Consider the following 23,776-nt stretch of genomic DNA (forward strand, 5'->3'; position numbering starts at 1 on the left):
AATAATGTCCAAATATTTCTTGAAACATTCCTTGTTTCTAATGATTGTAAATGATGGAATTTAACTCTATATATGTACATATATACACATAAATCTTTATGTATTGTTCATGTATTATATAGATCGTTTATTTATGCATAGTAATTTGTTATATATATTTGTGTTACAAACTCAATAAAATTCTACTATGTACACATTTAAGGTATATATGCATACCTATTGAATATCCACAGGATAGAAGCGTGACGACTATCCCTCCATATAGACGGCACACTTTTATATATATATATCCTGTGGATATAGCATACTCACTTTCGACGATACGATTTTATCGACAGTGTCAGAAAATGGATGTATAGGCGGTAGTACGAACGATTTCAACGGTAAAAGGAAAAAGGTCGGCATGGTCTTTCGGCAGGTTTTTCTCTGGTTTAATGATAATGTTTCTTATAATTAATAATGTTTCTTAAAATGATCGCTTTACGAATATTCGACGATTGCTTTACGAATATTCGACAATTGCTTTACGAATATTCGACGATTGCTTTATGAATATTCAAGTGATTCGTAAAAAAAAATATTAAAACAAAGTCATATGAAAATTATATACATTAATAATTACTGATTGTACAAGTTGCATGATACAGAAAAAAAATAAATTTGAAGAAATATAGACTTGAAATAGTTGAAATATATGACAAGATCTTTGCAAAAAGAATAACAGAATGGAATGTCCTTTTAAATTAGTTAAAACTGATTTTTTAAATTGTTCTACATAAATAGCTATAATGAAATAATAATAGTGTTATTTCGCTTGTTATATATTCTTAACTGAATATTATTGTATTCCAATTATACAATCTTTACAAAAAAGAAAAACTTAACATTGTGTTCTATTTTAGTAGCGATATACATGCAATTCACTACATGATTTTATCCTTTTTATCCCTTCAAATCTTTTTACTGAACCATCTGTTGAAATCTAATCTCAATAGTAATCGAGCCAAGTGTTCGCCACTAGGTTGCGCACGTACTCTATTCAATGTTTTCGTCAACCAATCCATTACGCTATCGAGTGTTTCGCATAATGTTTTGAGTTCTTCTTTTTCCGTTAAGAGCAAATTACCAACTTCCCACATGGATGCTTGTAAGATGAAATCGTCGCATAGTCGTAGTAAAAGGTGTATCAGTTTGTTCACCTGTTAAAAATATTCATGAATACCAGGACGACAATAACAGAGTTCAAAATCAATCAAAGAATGATGTACGAAAGATGATTCGTCAAACCTGCGACATTTTGCATAAAAAAATGTTTTCGAATTTTATAAACGATTCTAATGATATTTACGGGATTTTTTTTTCCTGCTCCGCTGCCTAGCAAAAAAGTTTGCGACATAACGTTAGCCAGAAACATCGAATGTGCCTTTTGTATATCTTCAAAATTTCGTGTGTTCTTCATATTCACTTCCATTATAGCATATTGACTTTCCATCACATCCACTTGTAAATAATACTGCAAGTTATCGACGATAAAAATCAAATTATTTCTTAATTGGATCACGCCGATGTCACTGCGAATATACATTTCGTTATAATAATTTTGGATAGCAAAAATATTACTTATCTTACAATAAATATAAATATATTTACAAATCTTTGTGATGCATGTGTTCACTCCAGAGATTCCACAACTCGATCTGAGTCTTTTTAACTCTCAATAGGAAGCGAAATAATGTATTGTAATCGTTTAACGCTACCGGATTAAACAACAGATGCAGCGGCCAGACAACCTTGTACTTCAATGTGATCATGCCCCATCCGCGTTTCTCTACAATAAAAAAAATTCGTTCGTCTTATCTTGGAATATTTTAGGAAAATCTTGCGACGCAAATATGCACCATTAGGATCTTGCTTTTCGTTATCAAAGAGATCGGTGCCATCCGTGTTGACGTCCTCGTTCTCAGACGGTAGCGCAGGCACCACGAAATTAAAACTGTCGATAGCGCTTTCATCGTTTAGGTGTATCTTTCTCAGTGCCATTTGAAACGCAAGATTAATGTCTCTGGACGTATGACTTGTTGGTGCCTTATTCAGAATGTGCGTCGTGAGCTTGATTAATTCTAAGAAAAGATCACCGCGTCCCATCAGGAAGAACTCTTTTACCAGCCTGAGTTGTTGCATCAGCTGCGCCTCTTCAACGGCAACATGCCACAAAAGTTCGGTCACGCACTGTTTCAATTCATTGATCGTGCGATCGAACTCAACAATGTTGAAAACTGACTTTGCCTGGAGATTCTGAAGTTTCCTAAAGTACTTGTACTCTTTGTCGCCCCATACGGAATTTTCTGTTTTTGGTATCATGTTGAAATCTAAAGACATTTAGCTCTTTATAATTATTGTATATGGCTGCACTTATTTGCTTATATAATAAATAACAAGGTATTTTCCTTTTTAGGTAATTAAAAGTTACAATTTTTTTACCTTTTTTCTGTCTGGGATCATTTCCGAACATAATGACGGTCTGACCGATGGTCAAGATTTTATTTGCCAACGATGGCTTGATGTAAGATGGAAGTATGTCCATCTGTACATTGTAGTCCCACATATCAACATCAATCTTTTTATCATTTATTGATTCACGTGCATCAATGTTCTTCCTATCCTCATGCATCAAAGCTTTCTCGCAATCCGATATTTTTTGTATAAAAAATTCCTTGTGAGGATCTTCTAGATGCCCATATAAGAGCCAGCTTGTTAAATGCTTGTAAAAAACAATATGAACAGAATGGGCCATCCTAAAAGTAGCGAGTAGACAAGTATCATAAGGCAAACAATGTCGAATTTAATTATAAAATCTCTTACAATTCTAGAGTGACGTTGATCTCAGGTATGCCGGTATGCATACGCTGATGTAAGCATTGCAACAATTTACAACCATGGAATTTCTGTGTACGAATCTAAAACGAAAAAAGTCAGTTGATAACATCTTTCTGTGTTAGCACATAAATTATAATATTTCATAACAGCAATTGTTGGATTCAATATACATTTAATCATAAAAATGCTTTGTCACTTTGATTATTATTCTATACATTGATTACATATACATTTATATATTTATTATTTGCTAAAACAAGTAAGATAATATAAAGTTATAACAAAAAAAGGAAATTTCTTTAAAGTCTAGATGTAAATGTACCATAAAACTCCCTAGAGTTAAAAATATCCCAAATAAAAAAATATTCTGCACATATGAAAGCAAATATATAATGACGATATGATAATAAACATTATAACTGTAATGAAGAAAACACATACATTGATCTGAAAAAAAAAAACTGAATTATACTGAAACCAACTAATGTAAAATATCTTTCTTGAAGAAATCTATAATGACCTCACGAATGATAGAATGTAATAAAGAAAATAAACAAGTGTATTTTTCAACGCTGCACAGAATTAACGACAGTGGAGTATGATTATCGTTTAAGACTGTATTCTCCAATTCAATTATTTCTTTACGAAATGGCTCTAATGCTTGATCCATTCCATCGAAAAGAGCACGTATATAAAGACCAGGAGTTACAGATTCTATAAAACACAAAATGGTTAAATTGAACATAAGACAATTATGTCAATTACATAAAATATGTTTCATCAAATTTCTCATCAAACCTTTTGTATTTTTACTGTATATAAAATTTCGTATGACGTTACACTTCTTCACAAAATCTAGTATTTTATTAAGTAGCGCCTGTTCTCCAGGATGTAAATACTTGTCAAGATCTACGGACTAGAAGAGAGATTGATGAGAAACACGTAAAGATAATATTTAAGACATCTGTTCACTCACTGTTACAATTGCTAATAGATTGTAACATTAGAACTATCAGAAGCAAGAAAACACATAAATAAAATGCAAATTATATTCAAACAGAAATTTTTTTAAATAAAATGATGTTTCCTACCGATAGAATAGAGTTATTAGGAGTAGTTTATTGAAAATTATCTTCTTTCTAGGAAATATTAAATATTTCTATATATTATTATATAATTTTTGATAGCTTGTCATAGCTGTAAACACATAGCTCATTTTGTTTTTGATTATACATTACACAAAAAGATTAAAAGTAAAGATTCGCTCTTTCGAAAGCTGTAAACAGAATTTGTTTGCAGTGTTTTAGTTCAGGCCACGGAACTTTGTAAAGTTCGTGTGAAATTTTTAGATTTTACGAAATGTTTATTTATATCCCTATAACTTTATAAAAAATCAATCAGATCGAAATACCAATTACTGCTATTGAAAATAGAGACTTCGAGTTTTGCTTTCTTATAAGTCTCTTTATAATAATTTTTGACGAAGTTTCACTTGAATATTACCCATTTTTGGAGGACAGACTAAGTAATCCTTCCATTTTTTTTGCATAGTGTATGTATAATTCAATTTAAGATATATGATTTATTAATAAAACAAAAAATTTTTGTTTTTATCACAGTTTTTATATTTTACAAGACGGTTCTATCGATTCTAAGTATTGTTTCATTTATACATATTTTCATATATTTTGCAAAAATTTTTATTGCAAATCCTCTTGCATCTGACGTCATAATTGGAAATAGTAGTGGTGAGTGAGCACACTGAACAGGAGAGAGGCTTAAATGTATAATACTCTTCATTGATTAAGATATGTACTCACATCTGTTTCTATCATCTGCGATACATTGGTTGAACATCCCCAAAGTGACAATAAAATCTCGTGCAACATTTTTTAAATATTAGACATCGAATAAATGATAAGAGATGTATTAATTTCACATTTAAGGTAATTATTCAGTTTAACGACGTCGGCTCGAAAATCAATGAAACTGTACTTATTCGACGCGTTTTTATCTGAAACGAACGAATTTGACGGAAAAAAGCGTTGTTCTGTCCTGCGAATCGAAATATTGATCGTAGAAGTTTGTTAGTTGAGGTTACGAAATCTGTCATATCAATACAAGAAATCTGTTCGCGTTGTTTGCACTTTTTGCACTCGGCATCTCCAAGTCAGTTCAAGTTCGTTCGCGTGCTCCAACATGTAAGTAGCGAATCCATCGTAATTGGCTGAAATAGAACCGGGCAATCGTCAATCGTAATCAACTCTGATATTCCCTTTATGCAAAAGTGTGAAACTACGCCTTCACAGAATCACAGTATTGGCTAGATATTGTATTTTCATTGTTCAGAATATCTGGAAAAAGGAAGAAAGTATTCTTATTAATCGAATGACGACGGAGGAGCATAAACGTCTAGCTGACATCGTGAAGGAAACTCATGCTCTATTGCGCGCCGACTATCACCAATATGGCGCCGAGATGGCATGGAAACGCCATTTGGCGCGAAATGATGTTCTACAGGTTTGCTTTAAACTTTCATTGCTTATAAAGTTAAATATTGTCAGTTCAAAAGGAGTAATACAAATCAGAATATATTTAATTGTATAATTTGGTGTTATTTCAATATTATTTCAGAAATATGCTGTATCCATGCACAAATTGGCTACTAAATGCTGGGTGGAGAGTAATTCAGATTTGAGAAACGGAACGTTCTGTAGAATAGAATGGATAAAAACTCAATGCAAAGAATACTTTTACAATGGTGGTAGAGAGAAATATGATAAGAAAGAGCAGGAGATAAACGCTAAAATGACTTGTTTTTCAGCAAAATCCTACGATGAAAGTGCAACGTGCGAGAAAGATGATCCAAGCCATATGGAAAACGGTTTACAAAATTTTTATGAACGGAGAATATCGCTTTTGGATGTAGGAAGTTGTTACAATCCTATAAGTATTGACAATGCGTTTGATGTAACTGCGATAGATCTAATTCCCACGGTAGGAGTCTATCGATGCGATTTTTTGAACATTGTGATCGGAAAGGAGAAAATTCTCTCACGAGACATGCAGGAGATTTGTCAATTGCCCATGAATTTCTTCGACTCTGTGGTATTTTCCCTATTGTTGGAATATCTCCCATGTCCAAAACAGAGATACATCTGCTGCAGAAACGCATATGATGTATTAAAGAGTGGTGGCATCCTGATTATTGTGAGTCCAGACTCGAAACATGTTGGTGCAAATGCGAGATTGATGAAATCTTGGAGGTACACGCTGAGCAAAATAGGATTCATGAGAATTAAGTATGAGAAACTGCGTCACATTCACTGCTTGGTGTTCAGAAAGTGCGTGTACAAAGACGTAGCGATACGGTGGTCCAAGTTGCATCGTTTTTTTGAGACTGACAAGAAATATTTGTCCGAGACAAAGATTTTTATTCCCCAGGATTTTCAGACCGTACGCTCTAAGGAAGAACAAGAGAAATTGGACGAATATGAGGAAACTGATATAGCGAGTGCTTTTTCTGAATTACCGTTTAATAACGAAACATTAACATAATATGACAATGCTTATACTTATTTGTATTTTGCTGGCAATTTTATTTTTGTTGATGTTAAATAAAATATTTTATGGGAAGAAATTGTAAAATATAAAAACTAGATCAAAGACCTAAAACTCTAGATATACTAGAATACCGAAGTAGCGCAATTTTTTTATCTGAGCCGAAATGTCTATAACTTTCTTATTGGTCGTGTTCAGCAGGGCTCTTATTTTCGATAAGTGCTTATACGAAAAACTAAAAAAACATTATCGTATGTATTACATATATTATAGTATTTTTCTAATTTTTTATTTGCGATATATTTCCAAGAGTATTATAAGCCGGTTTTACCAACGTCAATCAAGCTTAATCGTGATTAACTGTCAATAGCAATTGGTCGATTCTACTAAACAGCAAACGCGATTGGTCAGTCGACGGATTAAGCTAACTGGCGTTGGTGAAACTGGTCCTAGGAGCTTTGAATCAATTGTTACGGAGCGAATCAGTGAGCTACTATTGATCTAAAAGAATACACCAATAGCAGCGAGCACCGGAGCGCTCACAGATCTGCTCCGCATCAGTTGAATTTGCTGAAAGCGACTATTAGCTATTTCTACTGCCATTTTCGATTTAATTGTCTGTAGTCCAATAAGCTCTTATTCGATTTAATAAGCGTATTCGATTTATTGATTCGACCCGACTCCGACTCAATGGTCTGTTCTTTTTAGCTGCATTTCTTGCACAATTTAGCTTTTCTTTTGCTGCTAAACAGAACAAATTATTGACTCGGAGTCGGATCAAGTCATTGAATCGAATACGCTAATTGCTATTAGTATTATTAGTATATGATATGATTAAGTCCACAAAATAAAGGATCTTTTCTATACTTTGGTATCGATTAGAATATTCTATACTTATAAGAAAAGCGCAACTGATGTTAAGTATTCTGATTGATTATTTTAATCACGTGATTAGCAGCCAATAATGAACTTATTTCTGTTTATTAAAATGGCTGCTTAATGAATTGGGGATTTCATAGTCTATTTTGCAAACAATGCCATTTTTAGTACTTTTCTAGTACTTTTTAGTACTTTTTAGTACTTTTTAGTACTTTTTAGTACTTTTGCGATACTGACATAAGTCGGTCGCGCTTCTTTAATAAATATAAGACTTTAGTATTGATTGTCTCGTCAGTAAGTTTGGAACTAGGAAAGTTTTTTCGATCTTTCCTAATCTTTTCTTGTTATCTCTTGTCGGTGCTGCACGTGGTACGTATAATTTTGACTTTATTTTTAGATTCTCTTTAATAATCCGTTGTATTAGATAATGTATTTTAGGATTGTAATGTGTTTTAAATCGTCAAATATATATATGTCTTCGCAGTACGATAGTTATGTAAAAAATGATCTTTTTACATTCGTTAGATACACATAACCTGTAAAAAAACTTTAGTTTAAATAGTAGATAATAATTTAATTAAATAAAAGTTTATTTTGTTTATAAAATATATTTATCATCAAAAATATAAAATACGAATATATATATATATATATATATATATATGTGGATAATGGTGAAAAAATGTGAATACTGATTGTTACATAGAAAGTACAAGATGTCGTCTCACTTGAATTGGATGATAATCCGCGACAACAATGCTTTTCTTCTGAAAAAACGCAACATCAACAAGCCATTTTCTACGGTTCGTTAAGCCTGCTGTATCTTCTAAAGTATTAATAACTTCAACAATATTTCTTGCTATTACATAGATTAATAATTCTTTAGGAGGCTAACAACTTGACGAATCTGAGTAGTTATCGCTACTCTGGTTTGATTCACCGTAAGAGTGTCGGGGTTATTGATACTCCCGACAAAAAGGGTTTCACAGTTGTCTATAAAAAAGCCAAGGCAGTCAACAAGCCTGCTAAAGCTAATGTAAAGAGCACAATGAAGGCAGGAGCTCGTCGTTCTCTACACAAATTGAAAACTCTACTTAAAAAGAACAAATATCGCGTAGATCTCACTAAGGTATGCAAATTATAGAATCATTATGCTAAGTTTATTAGTTCTTTGCTTTTATGTACTTCAAATAAAAACTTAATAAACTTTTTACAATAAGCTATTACAATAAGAGCTATTATATAAATTGCAAGGACCATGGCACATACAAAATTTGTAGGACATTTGCAGTAAGACATGAGCAATGAGGAATCAACATGTTGGATTGGATGTTATAGTGATTGGTCAATTTGTTTATTGCTTATGTTTTACTGCTTAAGTTTTTTGTGCTATTGCCCTAAGTCTACAAGAAATTAATCAATCACAGTATATTTTTCTTCTTGTCTTATATTGTCAGTATATTTTCTTCTTGTCTTATAACTTGACTATAATTGGTTGATTTCTTATAACTTGTAACTTAAGTAATGATTTCTTGTAAATTGAATACTTACTTTTATACTACCCTGTATTATTATTGACAGTTGAAAGATTAATGATTATGTTTTGCACAGCACTCTTAATCAGATTTAGTAACATCAGTAGTTATAAAACAAACTAATTATAATTATTCCATTCTTCAGAAGAACAGCTATAATTGACCAGTTTATTATTATAATCTGATAATAATTGTTTCATTAATTAAATTTTTTTTTAAACAAAATATTTACTAATTAAAGATTCTTATTATGTTTGTTTGTACATAAAACAATTTTTATATTTTAATTGTATGTTATTTGCCATTAATATTAATGCTTTTATTTAAAATGTTTTTAGGCTGCACTGCGACGGGCTAGTGCCGTACTGCGATCACAGAAACCTCTTCCCACTAAGAAAACACGAACTACTAAAAAGACCGATTAATTTGTATATTTTATTAAATATACATTGTAAATTAAAATATCTATTACAGACGACGTATTCTGTAAAGTAATTGTGCTCTAGCTTAGTAAAATTTTTTGACGTATTATTTACACTTGATTTAGAAAAACTTTGCTGTGCACCATTATTTTGTAGATATGTCATATTTTTATAACAAAATACACATTTCAGCAAAATAAAAATATTTTGAAATAAGCTCTTAATTATATTAGCTTTTAATTAAATTAGATCTTAATTATAAACATCTTTTTGGGTAAGCTTTTTATATAAATTAAAGCTTTCTTTATTAGATTGCGATATTTAGGTCTTATATTATGGAATTTTATTTTTAGATTGAAAGGAGAATCAACACGTGCTTCTTCTGTGATTGATCTGCGAAACCCAATTTTTAATTAGGTAAATTTTATTTATTAAGTTTTTCTTATTTTATAAATTAATTTAATTTAAAATTAATTAAATTAAGTTCTTAATTTAAGTTTCTTATTTGCTATATAATATTTTTCACGTGCGTGCAATTACACGTCAACTTTAATATTGCTATGAATGCCATGATTTTCAATTTGCTAATTTTGACGTACCAGTTAAGTTACCAATAAAGTTATCAAAAAAGTAACTATTGTAATTTCGTTATAAATAACGAGTTACTTCCATTACTTGGCTAATATTATAATGCTATATCATTGTATAAAGAGGATGATAATTTGTGCATCCACCAAGATCTATGAGTGCTATGATTTATATAGTATTTGCTAACTGATTATTATTACAATAATATAAAATTTAAATAAAAAATAATTTTTAACTAATACGATTGTTTTATTATTTACAGGTCATTCGTGAATTTTAAACGATACAGCATTTGGAGATTGTATAAAGGTATTCATAATTTTTTTTTATATTATCGTATTTTGAATTATATTTTAAATAAAATTATGTCATTGTAATTACCAAGATCTATGAATGCTGCGATATTTCAATTTGCTACTGACTTAGTAAATTTTAATAAAACATATAATAATTTTATTTAATAACAAACTGGGAATTTTCTGTTTATTAAGTTTGCTAAATCTTTGGAAATTGTAATGAATCGACAAAGATTACGGACAATGTTCATTTGTCATAATTTTTGTTTATTATGTAATGCTATATCATTGTATAAAGAGGATGATAATTTGTGTATCCACCAAGATCTATGAGTGCTATGATTTATGTAGTATTTGCTAACTGATTATCATTTACAATAATATAAAATTTAAATAAAAAGTAATTTTGTACTAATATAATCGTTTTATTATTTGCAGGTCATTCGTGAATTTTAAACGATACAGCATTTGAAGATTGTATAAAGGTATTTATAATTTTTTTTTATATTATCTCGCATTTTGAATTATATTTTAAATAAAATTATGTCATTGTAATTACCAAGATCTATGAATGCTGCGATATTTCAATTTGCTACTGACTTAGTAAATTTTAATAAAACATATAATAATTTTATTTAATAACAAACTGGGAATTTTCTGTTTATTAAGTTTGCTAAATCTTTGGAAATTGTAATGAATCGACAAAGATTACGGACAATGTTCATTTGTCATAATTTTTGTTTATTATGTAATGCTATATCATTGTATAAAGAGGATGATAATTTGTGTATCCACCAAGATCTATGAGTGCTATGATTTATATAGTATTTGCTAACTGATTATCATTTACAATAATATAAAATTTAAATAAAAAGTAATTTTTAACTAATATAATAATTTTATTATTTGCAGGTCATTCGCGAATTTTAAACGATACAGCATTTGGAGATTGTATAAAGGTATTTATAATTTTAGGTACTTATAATTTTTTTTTTATATTATCGCATTTTGAATTATATTTTAAATAAAATTATGTCATTGTAATTACCAAGATCTATGAATGCTGCGATTTCAATTTGCTACTGACTTAGTAAATTTTAATAAAACATAATAATTTTATTTAATAACAAACTCGGAATTTTTTGTTTATTAAGTTTGCTAAATCTTTGGAAATTGTAATGAATCGACAAAGATTACGGATAATGTTCTTCATTTGTTATAATTTTTGTTTATTATGTAATGCTATATCATTGTATAAAGAAGATGATAATTTCGTGTATCCACCAAGATCTATGAGTGCTATGATTTATATAGTATTTGCTAACTGATTATCATTTACAATAATATAAAATTTAAATAAAAAGTAATTTTGTACTAATATAATCGTTTTATTATTTGCAGGTCATTCGTGAATTTTAAACGATACAGCATTTGAAGATTGTATAAAGGTATTTATAATTTTTTTTAATATTATCTCGCATTTTGAATTATATTTTAAATAAAATTATGTCATTGTAATTACCAAGATCTATGAATGCTGCGATATTTCAATTTGCTACTGACTTAGTAAATTTTAATAAAACATATAATAATTTTATTTAATAACAAACTGGGAATTTTCTGTTTATTAAGTTTGCTAAATCTTTGGAAATTGTAATGAATCGACAAAGATTACGGACAATGTTCATTTGTCATAATTTTTGTTTATTATGTAATGCTATATCATTGTATAAAGAGGATGATAATTTGTGTATCCACCAAGATCTATGAGTGCTATGATTTATGTAGTATTTGCTAACTGATTATCATTTACAATAATATAAAATTTAAATAAAAAGTAATTTTTAACTAATATAATCGTTTTATTATTTGCAGGTTATTCGCGAATTTTAAATCATATAGTATTTGAAGATTGTATACATAAAGGCATTTATAATTTTTTTTTATATTACCTCGCGTTTTAAATTATATTTCAAATAAAATTATGTCATTGTAATCACTAAGATCTACGGACACTATGATATTTCAATTTGCTACTGACTTAATAGATTTTGATAAAAAATATGTATATATATATATAATTTTGTTTAATAAACAACTCTCCTTATGAATAATTGATATATTTGTTCTGAGGATTTAGTATAGACACGAATCATATCGTATCTACTTTCGTCGATACGATTTTATCGATAGTGTATGTAGTCAACGTGGTTCTCAAACTGAAAACGGATGTATTGGCGATTTCGACGGTAACAGGAAAAAAACTGGCATGGCTCCTTTCAGGTTTCTCTCTTCCAATACTTCTATGGTTATGTCCTTTAATCTGTATTAGTGAAAATGGGCATTAATAAGTGCGTACTCTACAATCTTGCGGGTCTACTCGTGGCATGGTAAAAATGGAGTAGAGCAAAGATAAGGTTAATTACAGTGTTCTAATGGCAATTGTTCGTAGTATATAACAATGTACGGCAGTTGGAGGCTTTTCTAAGCTCACAAGTGAGGACGTCTGTGACAAAGGTTATGGGATAATTGATACCATCGCCGAAGTTTCTCACTCGCGAGGAGTATGGGGAACTTTGGGAGTGACATCGTGATATGGTACGTTTCACTTTCGGCTTTATCAAAAGCATAAATATAACGGCGGTATTAGTCCTATTTTTACAGCTGATGCGATACAGTAACAACTTAGCTCAATGCATAGGGCCGGTTTCATCATTGCCGATTACTTGATCGGCCGATTACTTTGTCATCAAAATTGTCAACGGCAACTCTTTAAAATTTGTCTTAATTTTTAATCTATTCATGGCGAAGGCAAAATGTAGTATGAATAATAAATTAGATTTGGAAATATAAATATATTTTGAGTATCTTTACAAATATGTATTTTGTTGTCAAGAAATTAGGTTAGAGATAAGTTTTCAGTTTAGAAGTTGGCTTAAATTTAATCGGCGGATTAAGTAACTGTTTATAAAACAGCCAATATCCTTCTTATACATTAGATATTTTTATAATAAACATGTAATTTTTATGTATTTTATTAATATGTAATTAAAGAGAATACATTTGGTAGCTTGTTGCTACTATTTTCAGTCAGCGTCATATTTGGAACTAGTGAAATTATTAAATTGGTCATGAACAATGGAGAGGATATTCTCAAAATATCTACATATAATTGGATTATTCGATTATGTTTGAATTTATTGGGATATGCCACTGTGTTATTGCCAGGTTGTCTTATATACAAATATGTACGCTATATAAAGTACATTCAGAGAGGTGGTAAGTATTGATATGGAAAGAACTAATCAGAATTAGTATGTAATATATTGCAACTTCATTACCATTCCAATTTACTTTTAAAATAATGAGTAATGATATTACATTTCCTTATGAAGTTAATTTTTTAGGAATTAATGTGGAATTAATAAAAAATTTTTACTTAAAAAAAAATAAAAGTACTCTTAAAAATTCGTAAAATAATAAGCACAAAAAAATATATAGCCTATAATATTTGAACAATTTTTCTGATTAATAATTTATATTTTTTTCTAGTTATGTTTTAATAGAAATATATGGAAATGTATTATAAAATAATGACAAAAAAATCTCAGTTTTGTAACATACATTCATCTAGTTTTGAATCTTATTCCTTTACTAAAAAGTGAAATTTTTACATTTTTTATTTATATTTACCATACAAATTTATATATGATATTCTATTAATATCAAGAAAAAGTAACGAAGATAGTAATAACTCGTTAATTTTTAAGAGAAGGATCCGATGGCACATATCGTTATCCTAATTGGTCAATTTAAAATAAAATATTCTTATTGGTAAAGCAGTGAAAAATTACTAGGCACCGGCCGATGTAAATGGATGTGTGCTAACGGGACCTTCTCGTTTATAAATAACAAATAACGAGTTTTATTTAAAAAAAAAAAATAAACGGTAATGAGTTTTATAAAGTAAATTTGCCAACTCTGAAATATAATGTTCCAAAGTATATTATAGTAGTTCAGAAGAATATTTATGCAGGGAAAGGTTGTATTCCCAGACTGGTGCATTCGTGCTTTGTGGGACACTGTGAGACAGGTTTCCTGGATTCGCCAACTTATGCTCCTAATGCTTCCACTCACATTCAACGTACTTTTACTCAAGACGCTTTGCTATTGATGTATTGTTTCCTTGGATTACAAATTAGTTATTTAACTTGGGGTTACCTGCAGGAAAAGATAATGACGCAGGTAATGGCCAACTTGCATCAACAATAAGAAAATATTTATTTAAAAAATGTACATATGTATTACGTTATCAGTGTGATTAATAATTAGTTGTAGTGTAACTACTAACTACGAAGTAAAACATTACTTGTAACGTACTTGTACGTCGTTTTTATAACGAATTCAGCTGTTATTGTAAAAATGTAATTAAATCAAAATAACATTGTATTCATTTGTACAGGAATACGAAGATGCTTCTGGCAGTAAAGCACGGTTTCAAGATTCGCAATTCTTGGTATTTGTAAATCGCATTCTTGCTTTTCTGATGTCTGGATTATACTTACTTATTCAACGTCAGCCTCAACATAAGACGCCATTGTATAAGTATGCATTTTGTTCTCTATCAAATATCATGAGCAGTTGGTGTCAATATGAAGCTCTGAAGTACGTCAGTTTTCCTTCACAGGTGAAAAATTACGATTGTATATCTTCTGATGATTTGCTGATTTTCTACTTACTAACATAACTTTTATGTATATCTTATGTAAAAGCTATTTATATAAATGTTTCATATTCGTTCAATTATTCGTTTAGGTTTTAGCTAAAGCCTCTAAAATTATTCCGGTTATGGTTATGGGAAAAATAGTTTCGCATACGTCATACGAATATTATGAATATGTTACTGCGATTCTTATTTCTATCGGAATGACGCTCTTTATGCTGGACAGTTCTGATCATAATAAAAACAGTAATATTAATTGTCAAATATGCAATGCATTTTAATTGCAACCAACATTATATTAATTTTATAATTTAATACTTTCACAGATGGAGCGACAACACTCTCCGGTGTTATTTTATTGGGAGGTTACTTATTATTAGATAGTTTCACAAGTACCTGGCAAAATGCACTGTTTATAGATTATGGAGTAACTAGCGTACAAATGATGTGTGCAGTCAATATGTTCTCCTGTTTGCTAACTGCGATGTCTCTGTTTCAACAATCGAGCTTTCCGCTAATTTTTTCTTTCATGACGACGGTAATTAATTTGGAATACGCATGTTAGTCCCTTTTAATATTGCTTACATAAAAGTAGCATTAACAAATTTTATTGTACAGTATCCCAGGTTTATAATCGACTGTTTGCTGATTTCCATTTGCTCTGCAAGCGGCCAATTATACATTTTTTACACCATTTCGAAATTTGGATCCATTACATTTGTCATTATGATGACCATTCGTCAAGTACATAATTATTTCATATAATATCAATTTGTCAAAAAAAGAGTTAGGGCAAGAGCACACAATAGACAAAGTGTCGGTCAATTGTTGTGTCTCTCGTAAAACAAAATTATACCATACCTATGAGCGTAATTACATACGTTACCGAGAGGACTTTTCATAAATGACAAAGTAGGCCGACACTGTATTTATCGTGCTCTTGCCCTTAAATCCAGACTATAATCCCGCATTTAATAATATCTGTTACAGGGTTTGGCGATATTATTGTCATGTTTGATTTATCATCACGAGATTACTGTTATTGGAGTGTTTGGGATATTGTTGGTATTTGGCTCAGTATTTTTACGAATTTATTGCAACAATCGATTACGTGTAATCAGAAGACGCAGAGCCGCAGCAAACAGTATCAAACATTAAACATTGTATTAGTTAGACAGAATTACAATCTTAATTGTCATAGAAGTAGAATTCTATCAACTGTTTATTACAGTTTTTTGCTATGGATTAGGATAGAATTCGTAGTAATTAGATATTGACTGTAATTATGGATGCTAAATTTTAATCCTTTATTTATAATTAACATCGCATCATAATCTCTCTTTCCATATACAGCATATACTATATCTCGCGAATGTGTATATCCGATAGTTTGGGATAGAAATTTCAATCATGAACTTTAAGAAATATTTATATTTATAAGTTTTGTAGCCAATGTACGTCGCGTGTGTAATATATTTGGAAAAATATGTACTTGAAGATACATGTGATCTGACAAAAACAGCATTATATCTTTATGAAAAGAAAATTTGTGTTATGCCATATGTATAAAGGCGTATACACGTATTGTATTATTTATTTGAAAAATATTTATTTTGATATAAATGCATATACAGAACAAACACATGCAAGTTTCTTACCTTAGATGAGTATATCCAATATAGAAGTAAGTACATATAATTCTTTCTTTTCTGTATGGGACTTAAGCTACATATTCATCAAAGGAAGATAGAACATTTGTGTTTCCATTGGCTATTTTCATTTTGGAAAATATGTTGAGAACGATAAAGATTTTGGAATTTATAATCTTTTTTACCATTTTTTTTTTTAGCCCAAAATGTTATCTAGAGCTATCGAGTTATGACAGCATTTACTACGAAAGCTTTGCGATCTGTATACAAATCTGTATTTACGAAACTGAAGGCTACAGATTAATAGATTACACAAAGAAATGATGTCTTTGTTCTTGAAATTAAACTTGGACGTCTAACTAAAACGCTATGTTGCTATCGTTTTATGAAAATTTATGTATATGTGTGCGTACGACGTTGATGTATTAGTATATAAAGATGTGTCACATTTTATCAATGAAACAGCGATCTGGGAATTCGGGCTTCACTTTAGGATTCCTTAAAGGATTCAAGTAAGTAGCCATTTTAAATCAGAACTAATGCGAAAAATAAAATTTTGTATTTAGTGTACAAGAATATGTCTGACAATATATTTTGATAACAAATCGCTTTCCTCAAGGAATTCATGAAATATATAATCCACCATATATGTTTCTCTCTTGAAGGCTGTTCGCAATTTATACTGTCGCCTTTCTTCATATTTTTTTCTTCTAATTGAAAATAATGTAAACTAAAGCAGCAGCTGCAAAGAAATAGTCATTCTATTCATCTCAACACTTGTTCAAATATGTAACAAAACAAAACATTCTATCCAATTGAGTTAATTTGACAAATTATTTCTACTACCTAGTTTCTATAAATTGCTCGTTTTTAGCAACAATACAAAGTTCTTCAATATCCTTTCGGTAAATACATAAATTTACAGATAATTACTTAAATGAGAATACTTGTTTGGCAGTATTTATAATTTTAATTACACAAGTTGTACAAGTAACATAAAAATCTTTTTGACGACTAGTCTTTATTTTTCACTTGAAATTTGTGGTAAAGCTATTGTACAGAATCGATTTATCGATGTATATCTAAATATATTATTATATATATTTATAGAGTTTAGGGAAAATAATCTGATTCTCTTTCCTGTACAGGATTTTTTACACGTAGAGATATAATAGATATAATCGTACATAGCAAGAAGTCTTATTGTGTATCAAAAAACAATGTTGTCAAAAAGTTTGATTTCGACCTTGATGAATCGACGATACTTTGAATAGATTATTAAGCGACAAGTGTAAAATATAGTCGTCGTGCGACTAGAATATCAGAAAAGATAACATTTAGTCATTTCACTGGAGCTGGCGGTCGGTGGATGGCTATAAGGCACATGATCGCAATGACTACCTCGGATGCTAGCAGAACCAACTGTATACTGCAGAGAATCATCTCCAACCTGAGTACGTAGTACTGCCAGAGCAGGAAGTAGAGCGTTGCTAGCGAGCTGGGAATGGTCAGGACGATTCCGATGAGAATTGGCAGTCCACGCTCAGTTAGATTTCCCTTTCTTCCCAGATAAATCCTGCCGCTCTCCGTCACTATCAAGAAAAACAGAAGCGCAAACTCTGTCAGAGTCTTGCTTGTGCCCGGTGATGGCAAATTCGCGACCTTGAATAGCCCCATGCCCAGCTCACATACGGCGAACATGCCGAAGTAAAACGAGTTCAGATACATGAGAATTTCGTAGGTGAGTGAGGAGTTCACTACGGTGGGCATTATCACTCTTCAACACTGAAACCTGAAGCCTTCCGATCGCTACGGTACGGTAGAAACCTTCAAGTTGTCTCTACGAATAGATACACAGTGATACAGTTGTCCAATACACGGTATGATGCGTCGTTTACAATACACGGAGTAAGCAAGAGTAAGAAATTGACCAATCACAGTTGATTATTCTTCTCACATTCGACTGTCGGTAATGAGTTACTTTTTTGCAAATCAATAATGAGTAACGATAACGAATTATTTTGTAGGAAAAAGAAAAACGGTTATTTTTATGAGGTAACGTTGCGAACCCTGTCAACATATGTTTTGATAATGAGACTTATAATTAAACTTTCAAATTAATAAATACATTTTTACACACACACACACACACACACACACACGATTTCACTCTGCTTAAAGATTCATTTTTTTTTTTAAAGCAATATATATAATTATATTTGAACTTGATATTTAAGAAGATTCATACGGTAGCAAGTATTTGATTAAATTCATCATTATAAATTTTGCAAAAAATTATACGCTATAAATTTAATATATGCCAATATATGGCCTTTTTGTTTTAGAAAAAAAAATGAATCGATCTTCTTCATAAATAAAGTAAAATCACTCTCCTCTTGAAGTAATATTATTCGGTCTATTAAGAAGTTTCATTCAATAATTGGAGTAAATTTTGCAATTCTTTACAGTGACAAAATTCACTGCAGTAGTCCAATTTTAACGCAGTGAAATTTGACTGCTACAAATTTAGAGTGTAGGTCTGAAATAAAAATTTTAAGTCTTAAATATATAAGAATCAACTGTATGCAATATGAATACCGATCACAGAGACGTATTAGCATCTTAAGACGGACTTCAGATAAAAATAGATTAATACTTATTAATATCGATAAATGTCGCGTTTTTCCTTAGGATTAGGAATATTTCACGATTTCATTCTCAAGTGCGCATTGAGCGTACGTATGAGCGTGAAGGGTGAAAATACAATTCCGCCAATCTCTCGTCCGTAATAATGAAAAAGCGGTCGGAGGCGGGAAACGTTGCTCCGACCTCCGGCTGCTCCGAGTCCAGAGTCCGCGGTGAGTGCGCGCGGCAACGCGCACTGCGCAGTGCGCAGGACGACGCAGCATCATCAGGTTTATTATGTTCGTTATGTTATATCCCCCGTGGCGGCAGCAGCACAGCTAACAGCTTACGTAACATATAGTTGTAGTGCGCGCACCATTCGCCGCGTTGCAACGCTTACCGCAGTTCCGTCAGTTCCGCCGAACTCCGAAGGGTTCCGGAAGTATCCGTTCGTCCGTCAGTCGATCGGTCGAATTTTTCGCGGGTTGACAAAGAGGGACACGGACATGGACAGGGTTCTCTGCGACTATACATATACACATATATATATATATATTTATTTATTTGATTTACTCCAGTTTACTCCACTGAACTGTGCTGAACGGAGCCACGCTGGGACTGCTGGCTGAGGACTGACGACGGAAGAAGAGAGAGAGAGAGAGAGAGAAAGAGAGAAACTGCGCGCGCACGAAAGGGAAGGAAGGGAAAGGAAGAGAGACGGAGGCGGAGTATATAGCCGTAGGTCAAACGTAGTCAAACGCAAGTTAGACGGAGACGCAGCGAACCTAGAGAAGAGGTGTGTATGTGCAGTGTACGTGTGCTGTGCGAGGGCAGCGCGAGTATCAACCAGCTGGTTGGCAAGGCAAGGGAGGCCAGTCGTCAGTGAGACGCAGTGAGACGCGGTGAGACGCGGCATCATCTCGCGAGCGCGTGTGTGTTATTTGTTCGTGCGCGCTCACGTATCCTAGTGTTCCTAGTGCGGATTTCTCCACTTGTGTATGTGTGTGTGCGTGTGTGTGTGTGTGCTTGCCTGCCTGCCTGTTACTATTATCTCCTTTTCCTCCTTCCTGGTTCCGTCGTCGTCACTGCACGTACGTAACGTACATTCATTCGTTCGTTCGTTCGTTCGTTCATCTGGAAGTGTTCAACGTCGTGCCTATCTGATCTGCTCGCGTCTAGCACCTCGTTCTTGGACACGACTCTTGCCCCCCATAAAGCGAACATCATCTGTTCTACCAGTTCCAGTTCCAGCTCCAGTTCCAGCCGCAGCGTATCGCTCCACATCTCGCTCCACCACTAATCGTTCGTCCCATTCGCGCGCGCTCCTTCGTACTATTTTTTCTCTTTCTCTTTCCTCGCCTTTCTAGCGAGTCGCTGAGTTCTCCTCCTCCAATCAGGAGAAGGCAAGAAGAGAGAGAGGGTGCGCGTCTCGTGTGTGGTGTACACGGTGTACACGGTGTACATCGCATCCCGCTTCGATTGTGCGTACCGTTAGTGGTTGGTGGTTGGTGGCTGGTGCGCGCCGTTTATTCCGTAACGTAATCTATCTCTCCGTGGCCGTGCGTGTGAACTCGCGCGCGCGCGCGCGCGTGTACAGGTGTGAGTGTGTGTGCGTGTGTGGGTCTGGGCTGGGGGGGGGGATTACGTGCGTGCAACGAGCGAACCAAGATGGCCGCTGATTCAGGAATGGAGACGTGTCCCTCCCCGGAGATTGCGGACTCCAGAAAGCGGCCGCTCGACTGCGATGCGGAGAACGGCGCGACCAAGAGATCACACTACGGATCAGGTATTTTCGATCGGGCGTCGTCGACGCCGCGCGTCAACATCGTCAGCGTCGCCATTGCAAAATTGCGGCAATTTCACTCCTTCGCTCGACGGTCGCCTATATCAGAGCCTGGTTTCTCCCCTCTCCTCTCCTCTCCTCCTCTCTTCTCTCACCCATATTCACGCATAGTTCATGCAATAGATGATACCAGATATATATACGCGTAGCCGTCCCTCAATCTCCCTATTCATTTCTCTCTCGCCTCTCGTGCGTCCTGTCATCTTTGTCGCGCCTCTATTGATACAGCGCGAATCCGTTCCCTTTCGTTTCCCATTTTGTCGATGGCTCGTTTCTCATCGGCCGTACGTGTCACGAACACGATGCACAGCGCCTCGCCTTGCATATCCTCGCCCGTGCCACGTCTCTTTCCGCCTGTATCGTCGTCCCGTTTTTCTTCTCTCTCCCTCCTTCTCTCCCTCCCCCTCCCTCTCTCTCCCTCCCTCTCTCCCTCTCTAGCCTCGCTCTATCGTGTATTTTATCCTTTCTGATCAACGATATCATGCGTGTGGACACGTCCAAGTTCGACAACAAATCAGCAGGATCAGTCAGTGATGTTATGAATTTTGACATTCCATCCGCGCGACATTCTTCACTTCCTTCATCTCTCTCTCTCGCTCTCTCTCTCTCTCTCTTTCCCCCTCTTTCTCCCGATCTCTTTATTTCTCTCATACTCTCGCTCTCCTTCGACTACGTGTGGGCGGTCGTGCCTGTGAAGCATCGTTAATGGAGGACCGCTTCCACGGCGGTGGCTGCTCCTACGGTGACTCTGCAACTTTGTCGCGCGAGCATCGTGGAAATAGCGGCGTACATTTCCGCCGTGCCGTTCTCGTCATCGTTGCCGTGCATTATACGCGCGCACCTGTCACAGCAGCACTTGGTGCTGCTCCGTTCCGTCCCGTGCCGTGTATCCGTAACGCGGTGCCACCGTTGTCGTTGTCGTCATCGTCATCGTCATCATCATCGTTGTCGTTGTCGTCGTCGTCGTCGTCGTCGTTGTCGTTGTTATCGTTGTCGTTGTCGTCGTCGAGAAGCCGCCACCGCCACTGCCATCCGCGCACAGAATGACGGCGCCCACTAGGATATGGCGCATCGGTGAGTGAGTTTGTCACGCACGCACGCACCCACCCACCTCGCGTCTCTCTCTGCTTCTTCGAAGAGGTTGATGGGTCAAGGTCGTCGGGCCAGTCAGCCAGCCAGCGAGCGAGCGAGCGAGCGAGCGAGGCCGAGCTGAGCCGAGCCAACGCGCAGGGCCTCCATCTGTCAAACAGCTGTTTGACTCCCGTACATCCAACTTCCTGCTGTGCATCATCCCTTTCGCATCTCCGATCGCATCGATCTTCGTTTGTCTAAAAAAAAAAAAAAAAAAAAAGGAACGAAATGAAGTAAAATTGGTTAATCGAAACTACAACGGGTTTTTACATTTTCGTTGGATCACGTCGATCCTTTTGCCGTGACGTTCACTTGAAATTAAATATCCTTAGTGAAAATTGATTATTAGTTCGTTTCGATTATAGTTTTTTTTTTTACATCTATTAAAGCGTGATTTATATATAATCATTCGCTCTCTTTCTCTACCTCTTTTTCCCTCATGTCATGTGACGCGATTACGGTTTAAATGTCAATCTTCCAGCGAAGCTGATTAACTAAAATCATTGTTGTGACTGATTCTTTTCGTTTTGAATTACAGCTGTCTTCGACTTGCAACCCGAGTTGCGAATTGTATTCCTTTTGGTCCGACCGTACTGAAATTAGTCATCATTATAAATTCGTTTTTTTTTTTTATGATATAATCGAGTGTACGTACCATTCAGAAAGATATAAATGAGAAAAGATTTTATTAATTCTGAACTGTTCAGGATGATTACTTTTGGCTTGAAATTGAAATGTGTCAGTACTTATGCCTATTTCCATTCCTACTTCTCACTTTATTGCTGTTTTGTCATAGCGCGCTACGCTCATTCAGGAGGTACGTACGATGTTATAAGTCTGAAATTGTTAAGTTTTTTACTTACGTCAGTTATTATATTTAAAAATATTTTATTATTAATATTATAAGATACTATAATATTAATAAGATTGTTCATAATATCCAACTATGAAAATGCATGATATATATATATATATATATACTATAAATATGTACATTTACACATATATTATGTGTATGCGTGCACGCACTATATACAGGGTGTCCCAGAATGACCGCCAAATATTTTGCGTGCTGGTAGAGTGGATTAAACTGAGTTCTCTAGCATTTTGCAATAACGTTAACAAGATATTAATTACTAAATATTGCCGAATATTAGTTTTCAATAATTCTTTACTTAATGTTATCAACTTTACAAAAAAAAACATCAAGTAATGAAAATTGTTTATTTCTTTTCATAGAGTTCTGAGAATTTTTTCAGAATTTTTCATATCGCTTTTTTTCACTTTGGTAGAAATAATTGCCAATAAGAAAATGCAGCACTAAAAAAATTGGCAAAAAAATTCTGCAAAAATCCTTGGAGCTCTTTGAGCTGAAAAATAAACAATTTTTGAATAAAATTTCTATCGGGAGATAATAAGCATAATTATTGCATAATAAACGCGAGGAGTCCCGTGGTTACGCTCCTGGTTACTCCGGCTGCGCGCTATCTGATTGAAGTCAAGTTTAATTGTTATTAATAATTCAGTAAACAATGGTCTGAGTCAAAAGTGGGAAAAGAACTTTTAGTTCAAAATTCCATTCTCTTTTATTCCAAGAAACATTTATTAAAAGTTATAAAAGATCCTGTGTATATATATATATATATA

General features: G+C 33.4%; 7 protein-coding genes across 14 annotated transcripts in view; 4 read left to right on the plus strand and 3 right to left on the minus strand.

The window, feature by feature from the left end:
- Nucleotides 1-817: 817 nt before the first annotated feature.
- Nucleotides 818-4,786, minus strand: LOC108753001 (gamma-tubulin complex component 4). Of its 2 annotated transcripts, XM_018494279.1 has the most exons (9): nucleotides 4,698-4,786; nucleotides 3,676-3,793; nucleotides 3,398-3,591; nucleotides 2,863-2,957; nucleotides 2,482-2,795; nucleotides 1,899-2,369; nucleotides 1,651-1,828; nucleotides 1,349-1,571; nucleotides 818-1,199 (listed from the first exon to the last, which is right to left on the minus strand). In XM_018494279.1, the coding sequence occupies exons 1-9, from the start codon at nucleotides 4,764-4,766 to the stop codon at nucleotides 951-953; spliced, it is 1,911 nt and encodes a 636-aa protein (XP_018349781.1). In that variant the 5' UTR covers nucleotides 4,767-4,786; the 3' UTR covers nucleotides 818-950. The 2 variants fall into 2 exon arrangements, with proteins under 2 accessions (XP_018349781.1, XP_018349782.1); XM_018494280.1 differs by lacking the exons at nucleotides 3,398-3,591; nucleotides 3,676-3,793.
- On the plus strand, nucleotides 4,642-6,461 carry LOC108753007 (probable methyltransferase BTM2 homolog). Of its 3 annotated transcripts, none has more exons than XM_018494289.1 (3): nucleotides 4,642-4,823; nucleotides 5,227-5,397; nucleotides 5,512-6,461. In XM_018494289.1, the coding sequence occupies exons 2-3, from the start codon at nucleotides 5,266-5,268 to the stop codon at nucleotides 6,433-6,435; spliced, it is 1,056 nt and encodes a 351-aa protein (XP_018349791.1). In that variant the 5' UTR covers nucleotides 4,642-4,823; nucleotides 5,227-5,265; the 3' UTR covers nucleotides 6,436-6,461. The 3 variants fall into 3 exon arrangements, with proteins under 3 accessions (XP_018349791.1, XP_018349793.1, XP_018349792.1); XM_018494291.1 differs by lacking the exon at nucleotides 4,642-4,823 and adding an exon at nucleotides 5,007-5,078; XM_018494290.1 differs by lacking the exon at nucleotides 4,642-4,823 and adding an exon at nucleotides 5,042-5,078 and having other exon boundaries at nucleotides 5,166-5,397.
- A 1,142-nt stretch (nucleotides 6,462-7,603) lies between these two features.
- On the plus strand, nucleotides 7,604-9,316 carry LOC108753010 (60S ribosomal protein L28). Its single transcript, XM_018494299.1, has 4 exons — nucleotides 7,604-7,686; nucleotides 8,024-8,120; nucleotides 8,204-8,446; nucleotides 9,191-9,316. Exons 2-4 carry the CDS (start codon nucleotides 8,034-8,036, stop codon nucleotides 9,275-9,277), a joined length of 417 nt encoding a protein of 138 aa, XP_018349801.1. The 5' UTR covers nucleotides 7,604-7,686; nucleotides 8,024-8,033; the 3' UTR covers nucleotides 9,278-9,316.
- A 3,154-nt stretch (nucleotides 9,317-12,470) lies between these two features.
- Nucleotides 12,471-17,423, plus strand: LOC108753069 (adenosine 3'-phospho 5'-phosphosulfate transporter 1). 3 transcript variants are annotated; one of them, XM_018494414.1, is made up of 9 exons: nucleotides 12,482-12,548; nucleotides 12,611-12,756; nucleotides 13,229-13,437; nucleotides 14,195-14,403; nucleotides 14,621-14,845; nucleotides 14,974-15,127; nucleotides 15,208-15,419; nucleotides 15,500-15,625; nucleotides 15,872-16,039. In XM_018494414.1, exons 2-9 carry the CDS (start codon nucleotides 12,725-12,727, stop codon nucleotides 16,037-16,039), a joined length of 1,335 nt encoding a protein of 444 aa, XP_018349916.1. In that variant the 5' UTR covers nucleotides 12,482-12,548; nucleotides 12,611-12,724. The 3 variants fall into 3 exon arrangements, with proteins under 3 accessions (XP_018349918.1, XP_018349916.1, XP_018349917.1); XM_018494415.1 differs by lacking the exon at nucleotides 12,482-12,548 and having other exon boundaries at nucleotides 12,725-12,756; nucleotides 15,872-17,423; XM_018494416.1 differs by lacking the exon at nucleotides 15,500-15,625 and having other exon boundaries at nucleotides 12,471-12,756; nucleotides 15,872-17,423.
- Nucleotides 17,424-17,652: 229 nt separating this feature from the next.
- LOC108753017 (transmembrane protein 216-like) lies at nucleotides 17,653-18,457 on the minus strand. Its single transcript, XM_018494310.1, has one exon. The coding sequence runs from the start codon at nucleotides 18,298-18,300 to the stop codon at nucleotides 17,872-17,874; it is 429 nt and encodes a 142-aa protein (XP_018349812.1). The 5' UTR covers nucleotides 18,301-18,457; the 3' UTR covers nucleotides 17,653-17,871.
- A 1,230-nt stretch (nucleotides 18,458-19,687) lies between these two features.
- Nucleotides 19,688-23,776, plus strand: part of LOC108753015 (RNA-binding protein Nova-1) — an 11,987-nt gene continuing 7,898 nt past the window's right edge. Inside the window, exons 1-2 of one of the 3 annotated variants that reach the window (XM_018494306.1) lie at nucleotides 19,688-20,057; nucleotides 20,523-20,941. In XM_018494306.1, the coding sequence (XP_018349808.1) occupies nucleotides 20,824-20,941 (118 nt within the window). In that variant the 5' untranslated portion in view covers nucleotides 19,688-20,057; nucleotides 20,523-20,823. Of the gene's footprint in view, nucleotides 20,058-20,522; nucleotides 20,942-23,776 lie in introns of those variants that run through there. The other 2 variants (XM_018494307.1, XM_018494308.1) reach the window with 2 other exon arrangements.
- LOC108753016 (protein TIC 100-like) lies at nucleotides 21,444-22,694 on the minus strand. Its single transcript, XM_018494309.1, has 2 exons — nucleotides 22,556-22,694; nucleotides 21,444-22,326 (listed from the first exon to the last, which is right to left on the minus strand). The coding sequence occupies exons 1-2, from the start codon at nucleotides 22,568-22,570 to the stop codon at nucleotides 21,826-21,828; spliced, it is 516 nt and encodes a 171-aa protein (XP_018349811.1). The 5' UTR covers nucleotides 22,571-22,694; the 3' UTR covers nucleotides 21,444-21,825.

This window comes from Trachymyrmex septentrionalis, unplaced genomic scaffold, assembly GCF_001594115.1.
Source record: "Trachymyrmex septentrionalis isolate Tsep2-gDNA-1 unplaced genomic scaffold, Tsep1.0 scaffold63, whole genome shotgun sequence".
Lineage (NCBI taxonomy): Eukaryota > Metazoa > Arthropoda > Insecta > Hymenoptera > Formicidae > Trachymyrmex > Trachymyrmex septentrionalis.